This window comes from Chanodichthys erythropterus, chromosome 13, assembly GCF_024489055.1.
Source record: "Chanodichthys erythropterus isolate Z2021 chromosome 13, ASM2448905v1, whole genome shotgun sequence".
NCBI lineage: Eukaryota > Metazoa > Chordata > Actinopteri > Cypriniformes > Xenocyprididae > Chanodichthys > Chanodichthys erythropterus.
The window spans coordinates 33,765,372-33,780,146 of record NC_090233.1 but is presented as its reverse complement, the minus strand read 5'-3'; the positions used below and the strand labels follow the sequence as shown (position 1 = coordinate 33,780,146).

The window sequence follows — 14,775 nt, the reverse complement described above, 5'->3', positions numbered from 1 at the left end:
GGAAGTATCAGTGTAAAAACTAGATGAATTTGACATGACTGTTCAATGATTGGCTACTAATTAGGTTTAGACTTGCAGAACTGGCCTGCGCTCACAACTGAGCCTGCTCCACATTGAGAGCACCTGACTACAGCATGTGTGTGTTTGTCTGTCCACATCCATCTGATTCTGCACTACAGCAATTTCCCTCACAACTCGATTCTAAAGGTGTGAAAAATCTGAAGAGCCACATGGGAGAGCGCAGCATACATAGTTCCTGAAGACAGACAGCGAAAGAGAGAGAGAGGCCGAGGGGTCCAAAAACAGCAAATGTGGGCAACTGTTACAGCTTTCTAGGATACTTGATTCTGATTGGTCAGTTGTGGCGTACTGCGGTTAGATATTTTTGTGTAATGACCACAAAACTGGATAACTGGCTGCCTTTCCAGGGAAATGATTTCCTACATAGCTGTGCTAGTTTTATACCTCTCATATCACACCATGGTCTGTTTCTTCTAATGTTATATAATTTTTTTTTTTTTTTCCGATATCTGAAAAGCAGCCATACACTAACATTCAAAAGTTTGCTTTGGGAAAATGATAATATTGTGAAATATTATTACAATTTAAAATATTTTAATATATTTTTTTAAATATAACTAGTTTATGTGATGGCAAAGCTGAATTTTCAGCATCATTACTCCAGTCTTCAGTGTCACATGATCCTTCAGAAATCATTCTAATATACTGATTAGCTGCTCAAGAAACATTTCTTATTATTGTCAATGTGAAAACAGTTGTGCTGCCTATCATTTTTGTGAAAACAGCGATACACTTTTTTTTCAGGATTTTTTTATTCATCAAAGAGTTCAAAAGAACAGCATTTATGTGAAAAGGAAAAATAAAAATAGAATAGAAATATTTTGTAATTTTATAAATGCCTCTGCTGTCACTTATGATCAATGTAATGCAGTATTAATTTAAAAATAATCAATATTATTTTTATACATTTTTAATCTTACTGACTGCAAACTTTTAAACGATAGCGTAATAAGAGAGGAAAAGTACAATCAGTCAATCATTATTGCAAATTAAACCCCTTAGGGTGATACAAGACCACTTTACTTACAAGGTCCTTATCACCTTAATGACCGGATGACTGTACATTATCTTTTAAGCCCCTTAAATGATTAGTACTCATACCAGCATCTTGTTCAGGTACAGGGGCTGGTGGGCCAGGGGGCCCGGGAGGCCCAGGGAGGCCCCTCTCTCCTGGGAGGCCCGGTGGTCCCTGTGGACCTGAGGAGAAAAGGAGAAAACAAAACAAAAAAAAGAGATGTATGAGAAAGCTTCAAACACACACACACATACACACAAAGTGCTACATTTCAAGCCATATTTCCCTTGAATAGTCAATTATAAGGCACTGTTGTCGTTCAACAAAACGATAACAGAACGTATAGTGTTTTTGTTTTTGCACACTATGTTGAGCACCTACAGTATATGATAAAAGAATTCCAAGGAAGTTATGGGATGTTTAGCGTCCTAAAGGGAAGGAGAGGAAGTGAAGGGAGCACAGATTGAGGTAGAATGAGGTATTTGGTTTCGATACATGGCTGTTCTAGGAAAAGGGTTAATAAGAGGGGCAGGAGAGCGGCATGTATTTGAGTGTGACTGTGTGTGTGGGCTGTAATTAACAGGAGGGGGTTCATAATGGCCATGTGCTGGACTCTAACAGGGAGAGCTGGGAAAACTCAAATAAACACTGCTAAATGCCGAAGCATATTAGCGACTCTGGTGTGTAATAAATTAAAACCTGGCTGGTGACTGCGCTGATTCATACAGCTCTCTTTCTGGATGTGTGTGTGTGTGTGTGTGTGTGTGTGTGTACCTACACAATATCCCTCCAGCTGGTTCCTTATTGCCTGTTAGTTTTGATTAAGCAGGGAAAAAATAAAGGACAGACAAGCTACATGTCACGGCTGGTGTGCAAAAATATGTGATTGCAAAACAAGAGTTTCATCTGCCTGTCTTTGTTTCTTTCTCCATTCTTTTCTGTTCCTCTCCTCTTCTGTCCTCCATACTCACCTCTGACATCCCTGCATCCTTATCACCCCATTTCTCATCAGTCTCTACTTTAGGTGTTTTAAAGGTGATGCAATGCAAGAAAATGTTTACAAAGGTTATTTGGAAAAGAGGTTAGATGAGAAGTAGGATAAAATTCCTTTAATATGAGTTAACAATTTTCTTTTCCTGAGGGGCAAATTCACTAAACTATTGTGTCATTTTTGCACATGGTATTGCAGTGCAAAAACCTGTTTCTTATTATTCACTAACCACCCACAATCCAGCTTAACCAGGTGCTAAATGTACTGAAATAGCACTGGACCATAAGTACTGTCAACCTATTCTCTGTAAACATGCCTCCTTTCTATGTAAATTAGGCATGTAAATTGGGCTTATTATTATCTCTGTATTACAATACAATACCATTAGAGAATGGGTCGATAAAACAATGTAGACAGCATGTGCAAATAAACAGCCTTAACAGTGGACAAAATTCATTAGTGTCACAGCACAGGTCACATGTGGAGTCTCTGTTGCTTTGTGGAATGCTAATTGAGTGAATAACAGTTCATTGTGTGTATGTAAGAGCATCATGTAAAGAGGATGTCCTGTTTCCCTTCAACAGGAATTGCGTAGACCGGTATTCTGTTGAGTCAAGAGTAAAAACAATCACAAAGACTCTCAATAGCCAAAAATATGATTTACATGATATATATTATACATGATATTTATATGATTTTATAAAATGGTTAGTTCCAGCCCTTGATTCTGATTGGTCAATAGCTGTGTTTTATTCACTATAAAACACGGCTATGATCGCTTCAACCAACGGTTCTGTGTATCACTACAAAACACCCTTAGTAACCACCCTTAGCAACGTAAACTGATATTGTTCAAAGAAGCTTACTGTATTATGTAGAAGATTACTGTGAGAAAAAGATTGAGTGAGCGAGTTTATTACCTCCATTCAGATTTAGCATTTTCCTTCAGGTCGGTCCTATGTTCATAATAAAAATGTTCGATGTACTATCTTGTCCTTTTAAAAGTCAAGGGGTTTTCCCATGACTGACATCGCTAGACAAAGCATTTGTCAGTTGCGTCTTGTTCCGTGTTCACAAAAATTCAGTCTTTTCTATATAAATGTCTTCGCTACTGACTGACACACTCCTAAAGACCATCTTTGCCGCCATCTAATGGCGTAATAATGTAACTTCTGTTGCTGTTCATGGTCAGGCACTATTTTTTTTCTGGTGGAAAGAAGGCTTTTAGTGAAATTTACTTCAAAGTTGCATTGATACATATTTTTTGCTTTAATATTTGTATTGTGTTGTAACGTTTTATAAAAGCAATAAGGTACTCGAGGCTAGTGCTGTATCGTGAATAAGTGAATAAGTCACGGCCGAAAAAATTTCACAATTTTTACAATAACCTATTTAGATTAACCAGTTCATTTTAAAAGTCATTTGGAGTGATAAATGCATTTTCAAAAATACAAATACTTAAAAATGCAAATAAGTCCATGTAGTCTCTCAAGTACTATGAGGTCATAAAACTGCAAACAAAAGAATGATCAAAATGCTATTGAAAATAGTTTTAGATGAAGTATAGCTCGTCACACCGCAGGGCATGTCAATAAAGTATGTCATGTCAGTTACCTTGACGTTATTTTCCTCTAGATTTATCTTACTTTATTTAAACATACCTCTTTTGAGAGAATACAGCAATCAGACACAGTTCATTGTGCATGACATGAAGGCGTAAAGAAAATGGTAAATCCAAGAAAAACAATACGATGGCAAACATATGGAAGAAATAAGAATCAAGTATTGTATACATATCTCATGTTCACTTTAGATTGGATTCACATGGCTGAGGAGCCCCTCCATAGGACCTAGGGTCATTTAAAGCCCCTTCAGTCAGTCATGGCTCGGGTAAAAGACCCTTCATACCTGTGGCCATGTTTAAAATATTATAACAGTACTAAATTCTGTACTATCTTTGAGTCTTGGGGTAAGCGATACATATGTTAGTTCATGTGTGTGTGCCTGTGTGTGTGTGTTTTTAGGCAAACCCTAGCACAGCACTACACGCTGTGAACAAAAAAGGATTTTTTACAATGTGGTCCAATCACAAATATTTTGGCAAGTGGACTTTGGGCTCAATGCTGACTCGTCAATGTCTTCATATGGTGCCTCTTATGGCAGAAAAGTCAGCATGATGAGAAACCACATTCTTGTAAGACACAGGTCAGCACGTCTCTGTTTTAAATGGATACAATTATATAAACTGATGTATGAATACAGCTTTTGGGATTCTAAAACTAAGATTTTTTTGAATGTGCCATTTCTGTGCTCCTCAATTGATCTGTACAGTAGACAACAACATGAGATGTGTTAATAGGACATAGAGTGATTTCTGTGATCTCTGAATCCTGTGATAGTGTTGTGGACTTGATTTGTTCAAAGTACCTGGAGGACCAGCTGTTCCTTTAGACCCTGGAGCCCCAGATGGACCTCTGGTACCCGCCTCTCCTTTGGGTCCTGGCAGACCTCGAGAACCTGGTTTACCTACAGATACAGAGAACATGTGTAATGTGCAAGGTCTACAGAAGCATAAAAGAGATAGTTACCAAATATGTCTGATCATTAGGTCGTTCTCTAACCTGAAGTTCTTTTTTCCCCCTCTCAGAGTGAGTAGACCCAGATTGTGCAAATTACTATACTTTACACTTCTTGAGCTTTGATGAAGACCTTCTTAAGGTGTGTTCACACATGAAATTCAGATCTCTTGGTTCTTTGGTTCGAACCAAAAAAGAAAATGAAACATTTAGTCCTGGTTCGCCTAGCGTTCAAACTATCATTTTTAACACAGATCCTAAAGATGCAAAAAACAGCTTTAATGAGATATACGGAACTTATTGAACATCCAAAACAATGCTGTGTGCTAGGCTAAATGCACTTTTTGTATGTGCGTACATATGATTGTATTTTTACCAGCTCAGTACTCATAAAGAGCTTATAAAATGTGTAAAGGAGTAAAAACAGTGACAGGAATTCCTTCGTTGCACACAAACAAAGATCTGCTGCAAGGAGATGGTGTTTCCGAAGCCTGTACTGAACTGTAATGGGAAACGTAGCTCCTATGACAAGGAAAAACCAGGTATGTTTGAGCATTCTCTACATTTTAGGGTCGCATCTTGTGACATCATGTCCTGATTTTGGTTCGTTTACATGTCTATAGTCTGTGTTGCATTCATATTTCACTCAAACACCATGAGTTCATTTGGAAGCTCCCCTTTTCAGGGGTCCCAGCCCGCTTGTTTGGTGCGCATCAAGGTTCGGATAGCAACGTTTACACTTATTCAAATGAACCACACTAACAGAGCAATTGCACCAGAGTTCGTTTTAATAGAACCAAACCTGCCCAGTGTGAACACACCCTTAAAGGGATAGTTCACCCCAAAATTTTATCCCTTTCATGCATAAGTTTAAAATATTCAGGCTGACCCCCAGGAGTGAGTTTTTTTAACGTGACCATTATTTTAGAACGTTTCCCCTTTTTGTTTCCATGCTGACGCGTCATGCTTGTCACATACATCACAAATACATTGCTTATGTCATCAACTATTTGATATTCCAGTTCTCAAATATGTGTAAGTGAGTGTGTTTTGTCATTTAAAAACCTTTATAAATGATCTTGATCTACAACACAAGACGGGTGCCGCCATGTTTGTTTGCGCCGCAGTTCAGAGAGTCCTCTCATTTACAGCACGTGAATTCATCAGTTTCTCCCGAAATACATGTAAGTGAGTAGCCGGTGAATTGGGAGAAGAATAGAGTAAACTTTATAGTTACTTACACTATGTGTATCTGATATGACTAAAACACGTCTCTGGCTCTGCGTCAGCCAAAGCGCGAAAGCACAGTTTGAATCTAGCAGTTAAGTGACGTCACTGAACATTCTAAATCCCATATGTGGGACTGTACCGCTCAAAAGGTTAGTTCTGCCATAATTTATTCACCGTCATGTCATTGCAAATAAACAAACAAACCTGAATGCCTTTATTCCTTCTGCAAAACACAAAATAAGATTTTTTGAAAGTATTTTAACTGTTTAAGTCACTGTCTCTGACGACTCTGTCTCTTTAAGAAGGTCTACATCATTTCCTGTTTTATGCATGTATTAATCAAGGGAAACCTTTTAGAAAGGTTCTGCCCAGTCCTTACAAACTAAATGAATGAATCAAGGTTGGGCAGCAGACCTCAACTGTAAGTTTGCAGAAGTCTGTATGTGTGTTTGTGAGTGTATTTTAGATTGAACCGAATAGTGAAAAGACTAAGGCATAAAACAACTCACCATCTTTACCAGGTAAGCCGTCCTGGCCTCTCTCGCCCTGTGGACCTGGGACAAACACACACAAATGTACAGTGAAACAGGAAGTACTAAAATGATTATCCAGCTCTTTTTAAAGCACTTTCTGCTCTAGTCTATAAAAATGTCAATCTTCTACACTAAAGTATCTTCCAGGCCTGTCATTGGAACAATCCCACAGCCTGATAAAAATCAGTGGATCTGTGAAGTGCCTGTTGGCAGACACAGTCTAAATAACACTGAGTTCATCATGTGAGATCATCATCTGTGACATCACTGCAGAGACAGGATTCCCAAAAGGAATAATTTATGAACTGATACATCAATATATTTACACAATCACTCATGTTATTCTCCCCCTAAAAGACTTGATGATAAAATAAAATCTCATGTTTCTCTCCCACCAAGCAACTGGCCATGAACACAACCACACCATTTCTGTTGCCGTAACATGGTGACTGTATTTAAGAGTAACGCACATCCAACAACCTGTTGTGTTACAAAAACTGTCCCTGAAGAGGACAACAAAAACTTTGTAGTTTAGATCTATATCAGCAACCAGGCAAGGAGAAAAAGGAGATGGAAATGTGAACCTCCTTGCCTTTCTCTTCTGGGATATCTTATGATAGACAACCCCACTGGACATGGAAAAAGCCCCACACAGATTAACATTCAGCTTCCCTGAAATCCTGATTGATGTGCACACTGTGCACCTTGCTGTAGAAAAACAGCCAAATTCTGACAGTAACAAACCATTTTCCATTAAAACAGTAATATACTGTAGAAAACACTGAATTCTGGGTAATATTTGTCCTCTTTGAGAAAATAGCCTACAGGAATATACTGTGAGTTAACAATGCTCAAAGTCAACACTCAGAGGCTGTGTTCTAAATTACACCCTATACTCTCATTCACTATTCCCTACATTAGTTCACTATATAGTCCACTTGACAGAGTGAGTGAATGAAAAAAGTGAGTGAATTAAGAAACTTTATGAACACCTGATAAGCAGAATCACTGAAGGATAGAGAAACAAGACCAGAAAAATGACACGAGCAGAAACACAAGAACTACAACTGACTTCAGTGTCATACCAGTTTGACATTATTTTTTTCATACATGTACAGAAGTCCTTGTTGAGAATTAACAGATATGGATGTTGTTTTATTGAAAATAAAAATGAATTGAAGTTTGCAGTCACCATCGTGGTGACAAGTGTCTGCTTTAGTTGGGCTCTTGAATCTTTTACATTAGTTTTCTCTGGCTGCTGTTTATAAAACACATTTGTTATGGCAGGAAAAGGCCAACATAACGTTGATCAGGTGTTTGGTTGTTGTGATGATTCTGTAATCATCTTGGACTTGTTTAATTCACTGATCTATTTCAGTGACTAGTCTTTAATTTAATGGGTATTTTATCTTTATTGATTGTACTATATCTGTGATTCAACAGCGTACGAACAAGCAACGTTTCAGTTATTTAGGAGAATATATAAGTCCTTATAATGTATAAAATATTTTGAGCTCCTGCTATGTTGAGAATAATAGTATTTAAGATGTTTGCAGAACACAATATAACACTGTTAGTTAAATGGAATTTCTTGTGTAATCTTACTATTAAATCTTAAGTAAGATTAGTAAATATTCTAGAGCATGTTAACTAGAATTGACATTAAACTAACTTGATATTTATTACTTAATTTACTTGAGAAGAGTTAGATTTCTTTACTTTTAATAGATTATTAACTTAACTTCAGTTTTCCCTTTACGTTTGCGTTGCAAAAATAAGGCAATCGGTTTCCAAACTTTTTTTAAGTAAACTGAACTTGTTCGAATTTACAGTGTAGTTTCTGCTCGTATTTATTCTGTTCTTGTTCCTCTTTTCAGTGGTTCTGCTTGTTAACAGCAGGTGTTCATCATTAATGCTCAATCATCACTTAAATATAAACTTAATTATCTCACTGCAATGCAGCATCAATGTTACTTTTACTCTGTATTGTGGACACTAGAGGATGTTTCTGTGGGGTTGAAAGGGTTAAAGGTGTAAGATAAAAAGACACACCCACAAAATGTAATTTAACAGTTACAAACTGTTAGTTAAAAAACTGTTATGTACTGGAAACACTGTTTACTGTAAAATTGAGTTTTGCAGGTCACCATTGTGCTGAAGAGTAGAGCCTGTGCTTAGGTTCAGGAGAAGATCAAGAGACATTGGTGATATGCTGCATGTTGTTTTATTTAACAGATGGTGACTGTGTAGTTGTTGGTGCAGTGAAAATCTTTTTGTTTAAAATGTTTGTATTGAACTCTAATGAAATACGTTCATAGTAATGATATTCTCATATTATTAACATATAATAAATATTAGTTTGTAAATTTAAATGTCACTCTGACAATTTGAGGCAGATGATTTCTGCAAATGAAATGAGGTAACACGACTTTTAATTTAGTGCATGGTATCTTTACAGTAACACACTATAGATTACAGTAAATAACTGTACAATCAACAGTAAATTACTGGCAACAGTGTTGCCAGTTTTTTACTGTAAAAAAGCCCGGCAAGGTCTAACAGTGCAGGAGAATAGGGTATGGCTTCGTGCTCAGCTTGATCAAACTAACGCCCTACCCCAAGCATCCTGCTTGCCAATGACTGCTTGCCAATGACTGCTCACTTGAAAACAGGCTGGGCGAGCTAAGAGCCAGGAACACATCAGCAGGAAACCAGGGTCCGCTCTACCTTCATTTTCACTCAAAGCTGGTTGTCTAAAACACACTGCTCTGGCACTGCACCGCAGCTGAATTTACACTGCCACTGTAAAATAAATTATATTTTAGTGTTTATATATTTATGCTTTTAAGTTGTAAGTAGTGAAGTATAAATTGAATGAGATGAGATAAAAGATATAAATTATTACAAAGACAACATGTCTTATAGTTGTGTTGCTTGTTTGCAAATTAAAGCTAACAAGTAAGTCTATTTACATTAGGCATGTAATGTAATATGTTTTAATATTACAATAATTGCTGCACTTTTATCATGATATAAAAGTATTATCATGTTATTGACATTACAAAATCAGATTGAAAAGAAACTTTAAATGTTGTCTTCTTAATAACAAGTTTAATAACTTTTTTTCAAATAATAAAATTAATCTTGAACATTTTAATACAATAAAATGTATGTATAGAGTAAACAAATGTTTCAAACAGATTGCAATGCAAAAGAACAGAACTATAAAAACCAATAACAAAGAACTGTTTTCAATCAATATCTAGAAATCTTTTCTGGTCTGGCATGTTTTAGTTAAATGTGTACACAAATGTTTGAAAATAAATATGATTTGCTGTTCTTTGACAATTCACAGTGAATAAAAAACTGGGTTATTCTGTTTTTCCATAAGTGTCACCAGTTGTCAGAGAGTGAATTAAGGCCTGTTCACATCGAGAACGATAACTATAAAGATAACTATTATCAGCGTCCACACCAGAGGATGATATTGTTCTGTTTATTCTAAGCGCGTACATGTCTGTCATTTTAAATGCTCAAGCTCGTTACAGCAGGATGGATTCTGATTGGCTGTCAATGTTTTCATCGTTCATCAGCTGAATAAAATACTGAAAAGTGATTCCAACTATATAATTTCTCTGTGCCATTATCGTTGTGATAGCTGTGATGTGAACTCTGCTATTCTTTCTTTAAAAAGAATTTACGATTTTTAGAACTATATCTTTATCATTATCTTTATAGTTATCGTCCTTGGTGTGAACAGGCCTTTAGCATTTTCATTCAGCCTGTTATGCAGAATATACAATTTTACTAATGTGCATTATAAAAATCTAAACAATTTGGATAATAAGGTACCTACAACTATTCACAGTATTTTAAAATGCCCACTATAACAATACTGTGCATGTTATTGCAATATACCGCATTACTAATATCACTATGTCTGATTTACATCAACTTTTATTATTTCATTTGGGCTAAAGCAATAATTGTGCATTTTAGTGATGGCCTTGCACAGCACACACAGTTTAAGAGCTCCACACAAATGCTCATTCCTGCCATGGAAGCACCAGTTTCATTTTCACTCTCTCCATCTGTCTAACCAGCACATGGAAATAATCCCCTCAAGGGTAATTTATGCCTCATCCTTCCACCACAATCCTTCATGGCTGTGGTATCTCGAATGGATTTAGGATTGACTTTGCACTGAGGTAAAGAACTTGTGGGCAACAAATCTATTCAATGTTCTGTGTGGAAAGAACTGAATTGCGCTCGATTTGCTGAATAGTTTTGCCAAGTCAGCAAAGGGAGGAGGAAACCTGCAAAAGAGCGACAAGGGTTTTCCGGATTTTTCTTAACAGTCTGTCTAGTCATTTTGGAAATCTCTGAGGACCCGTCTCTTTATCTCTCCCACATTTCAAGTGATGATAGGATTGAACACTAACAGCGAGGGATAGCCATAGAGTGGGTAAGGGGAATTAAGGAATGGGTATTAACTACCAAAAAGGATGTCTTTCTGCACGAAGGATGCACTTCATATAGTGCTGACATACATAAACTGACAGAGATGATTCATCATTCTCGAAAAGTGTGATTTGATGTCATCAGAGGGAGAGATGGGACAACAACACTATCCATGATCCTAAAGAGAGATCCACCAATCAGAGAAGGGCTACTGTGGACACTAGAAATGAGCACAGCAGTGACAGTGCACTTCCATTAAATTCTTTGCCTTTGTTTTTTTCTTCTTTGTTTTCTATACTAATAAATTTGAATTGAAAATCTTTCACAGTGGGTTTATACATCTAATATTACTCTTTAAGGGTAATTTCACCCAAAAATAAAAATTATGTCGTTAATTACTCACCCTCATGTTGTTCCAAACCTGTAAGATTTTCATTCTTCATTTGTGTTCTGAAGATGAACAAAAGTCTTACTGGTTTGGAATGACATGAGGGTGAGTAAATGGTGACAAAATGTTATTTTTTGAGTGAACTAACCCTTTAAACGAGGGTAGAAAAAAAATACAAAGTCAACATTTTCCAGTTTAATATTTGAATAATTTTCTTTGGCTTGAGTACAACACCAATATAAAAGTCAATTATTTAACTGTATAATATTACACTTTTTCACCTATTAAAAACACAGTGTTATATATGTGTGTGTGTGTATATATATATATATATATATATATATATATATATATATATATATATATATATATATATATATATATATATATATATATATATATATATATATATATATATATATATATATATGAAATGTTTCTTGAGCACCAAATCAGGATATTAAAATGAATTCTGAAAGATTATGAGACACTGAAGTGATGATTTTTATTTTAGGGAGGAGATCATCTTATTTGGGAGTCCTTAGCTTAAAATTTGTCAATATTCTTACAGTGAAACTGAATGAGGAACTATTTACAGAACAAAGGCTGCTTAAAAAGTCTGCGGTTACTGTTGTGCTCTATTGCCAGCAGTCTGGCTGGTGGAAATGACATCTGTGACACAGTGTCAAGTGCAGTCCTACAGTTTTTACTACACAATTAGCCCCTTTTAATCTTCACAAGCCTCTTTAATGTTTCAGTACTACATCTCTATGGAAACTAGCAATGAATTGGTGCGATTCAAAGCCACAAGCATCATGGCATTGCCCCAAAAAACACCCACCACCATCAGCGCTCACACCGTCCAATACACACACTACTTAAATCTACTCTAATCTCTTCACAGTGAAATCCACAACATCTGTGCGGGGAGATAAATGGAAAGTAGGTGGGTTCTGGGATTATCATTATTGTTATAGAGAATGGGATTATCTCCACATGCTTATTGGCTAATAAAGTTTTCTCCTTTACTGGATGTAAATGGATCCAGTGCTGCAGAGTCATCATGAATACATTGCAAAAAGATTTGATCTTAGCTGTGGCCAAATGTGTGGTCTTGAACCCTTGACTCTGGCATTAAAGTGGCCAAATGTGTGGCCTTGAACCCTTGACTCTGGCATTAAAGGGCAATGCTCTACTGTTTGAAATACAGGGAAAGTTGCCTTTTGTCCAAAGAACATCAATTTTTGCTCCATTAAAATCAACGGAACAGGAATTCATGCTTCACATGCAGTCTTAGATCTGAGATCTAGATCACTTTAATACAAAGAGATAAACATACCTGCAGGACCCTGAGCCCCAGGAGCACCTTTAGCGGGTGGCGCCCCCATCAGGGAGGAGGAATCGTGTTCATTTTTTAACTCCGTCTGTCGATGAGAGTTGGAGGCAGGAACGGTAAGAAGCTGAACCTGGGAGAAAGAGCGACAGGAAGAGAAAAGGAAGGCATAAAGGGTGATTGATCAAACAATGTTAAATGGGGATTGTTTGAATGATAATGGAGGACTGGAGTAATGAGGACACCGCATCATAAAACACCGAGGTACAAATAAACAAAGCTATCAGTGGACACTGGACAATTCATTTTTAGTGAATTTCCCCCTGAAAGAAGCTCAGAGTGAAAGATGTGACTTTACCTTGGCCTCTAGAGAGCTCACACGATCTGTGAGGGCAGTGATACGACTGCAATTCAGACAGTCTAAGAGAGAGGGACAATAGATAAAGAAAAAGTGGGGGACAGAGAAAAAGAGACAAGTCATAATCAATTACTGTAGATCAATAACAGCTTTCACAGTGTCCCTTCCAAGGTCAATTCTTTTTAAAGAGTTGTGGTGTTTACAAAGTTTTCTGCATGAATCTCTTCAGCACTTGTTATTGTTTTTGGCTAAGGATAAATTAAATGTGCATGCTGAAAAAAACTAATTAGGAATCAGTCAGAAATGGTGCTGTTAGAAAGAACCAGGAACTGCACATGCAAACTCAAAATGGCCTACGTGAGTGGGCTGTTTACTCTTACAAGCTGGTTACATCATTAAGTCTTGCAACAAAGGGCCTTGGGTACAATTTATAACCATTCCAGATGGACAAGTTGCTTTTAAGGTGTTTTATGAACGCTTTTGTCTTTATTGGGCTTTTTCATTGCCGAAGTAGAGCATATTTCGAGTTGATAATGGAAATTAGAGGTTTGATTCTTACTCGAGACCTGTTCTCCTGTTTTAGCAGCATGTTTCAGAAATGTAGCCTGTTTCCTTACAGCCTCCTGGGCGACCAGGTTACTTGATGATCCTGCATATAGAGATACAATTGGAAAGGTGAAGACAAGAAGCATTTTTGACAATACATCTATTGTATAGTAGTGACATTTTTTTTTTTTTAAAGAAACAAACACCGTAAAAATGCTGTGTATATACCACATAAGAAATGTTTCTTGAGTACCAAATCAGTATATTAGAATGATTTCTGAAGGACCATGTGACACTGAAGACTGGAGTGATGGCCGCTGAAAATTCAGCTTTGTCATCACAATTACTCTTTAAAATATATTAAAATAGAAATAGTTTGTATTGCTTTTTATCAATGTTACTGTTTTTACTGTATGTTTTATCAAATAAATGTTTTATTAACAACAACATTTTTTTTTTTTTTAAATCTTAAAAACCACAAACTTTCAAAAAGTACATTTTATTTTACAAGGTTTCCAGTTTTACAGTTAAACAATACATATACTGTTCATAATTAATGTGTTCTGGTTAACATTAGTGGAATGTGTTCACAGTTAATGTGATGAACTACACCTGTAGTCACTTTGCTAGGATTGTGTGATATTGCAAAAATAGCAAGAAAAGAGAAGTTATGTCTAGCATTTTTTTTTTTTTTTCAGACAATAGACACTACTTGATATTTAGCTGGTTTAAATAGTTTATATATTCAATGAAATTTTATGCAAATTCAAGTGCTGTACTTTAGAGCCACTTTAAGTATGGAAATCATCATGAATAATTATGTAATATCAAAATATCCAAGTGTGCACATATGTGCCCTTTGTTAGAGTCACAGCTGGACTGCAAAATAAAGATGAGATGAATGGATCTATACTCAGCAGTCTTTGTTTATTTTAACACAGGAACACAGGAACACAAAACACTCGATCAAGAACAGAACAACCCAGTGAAACATGATGATCATCAGGTGCAAAAAAAAAAAAAAAAAAAATCAAAATCAAAAAATAAATAACCAAAGTAGCTAACTAAACACACAGGAAACAGAACTAAAATAAAGCAAACCTACCCAAACATACAAAAGAATACAGATCACCTATTACAGTTAGAAACCAACCTTTTTTTCTTTTTCTTTTTTTATAGAATCTCTCTGTCCGGATCAAATTAGAAGCCAAGCAAGCAGCAGTATGTATGTAACTCATGCCTTTTACTCTGTATAGGGATAGT

The 14,775-nt window shown here is 36.2% G+C and overlaps 1 protein-coding gene across 2 annotated transcripts in view; it reads right to left on the bottom strand.

Annotated features, from left to right (window-relative positions):
- Positions 1–14,775, bottom strand: part of emid1 (EMI domain containing 1) — a 73,154-nt gene that overhangs the window by 8,087 nt on the left and 50,292 nt on the right. For both annotated transcript variants that reach the window (XR_010896983.1, XM_067407971.1), the window contains exons 4-9: positions 13,526–13,615; positions 12,967–13,028; positions 12,615–12,741; positions 6,403–6,447; positions 4,515–4,613; positions 1,183–1,278 (exon numbers count right to left, since the gene is read on the bottom strand). Coding sequence is in view for 1 of the 2 variants with exons in the window: in XM_067407971.1 (XP_067264072.1) it covers positions 1,183–1,278; positions 4,515–4,613; positions 6,403–6,447; positions 12,615–12,741; positions 12,967–13,028; positions 13,526–13,615 (519 nt within the window). In the remaining variant the exon portion in view is untranslated. The remainder of the gene's footprint in view (positions 1–1,182; positions 1,279–4,514; positions 4,614–6,402; positions 6,448–12,614; positions 12,742–12,966; positions 13,029–13,525; positions 13,616–14,775) is intronic.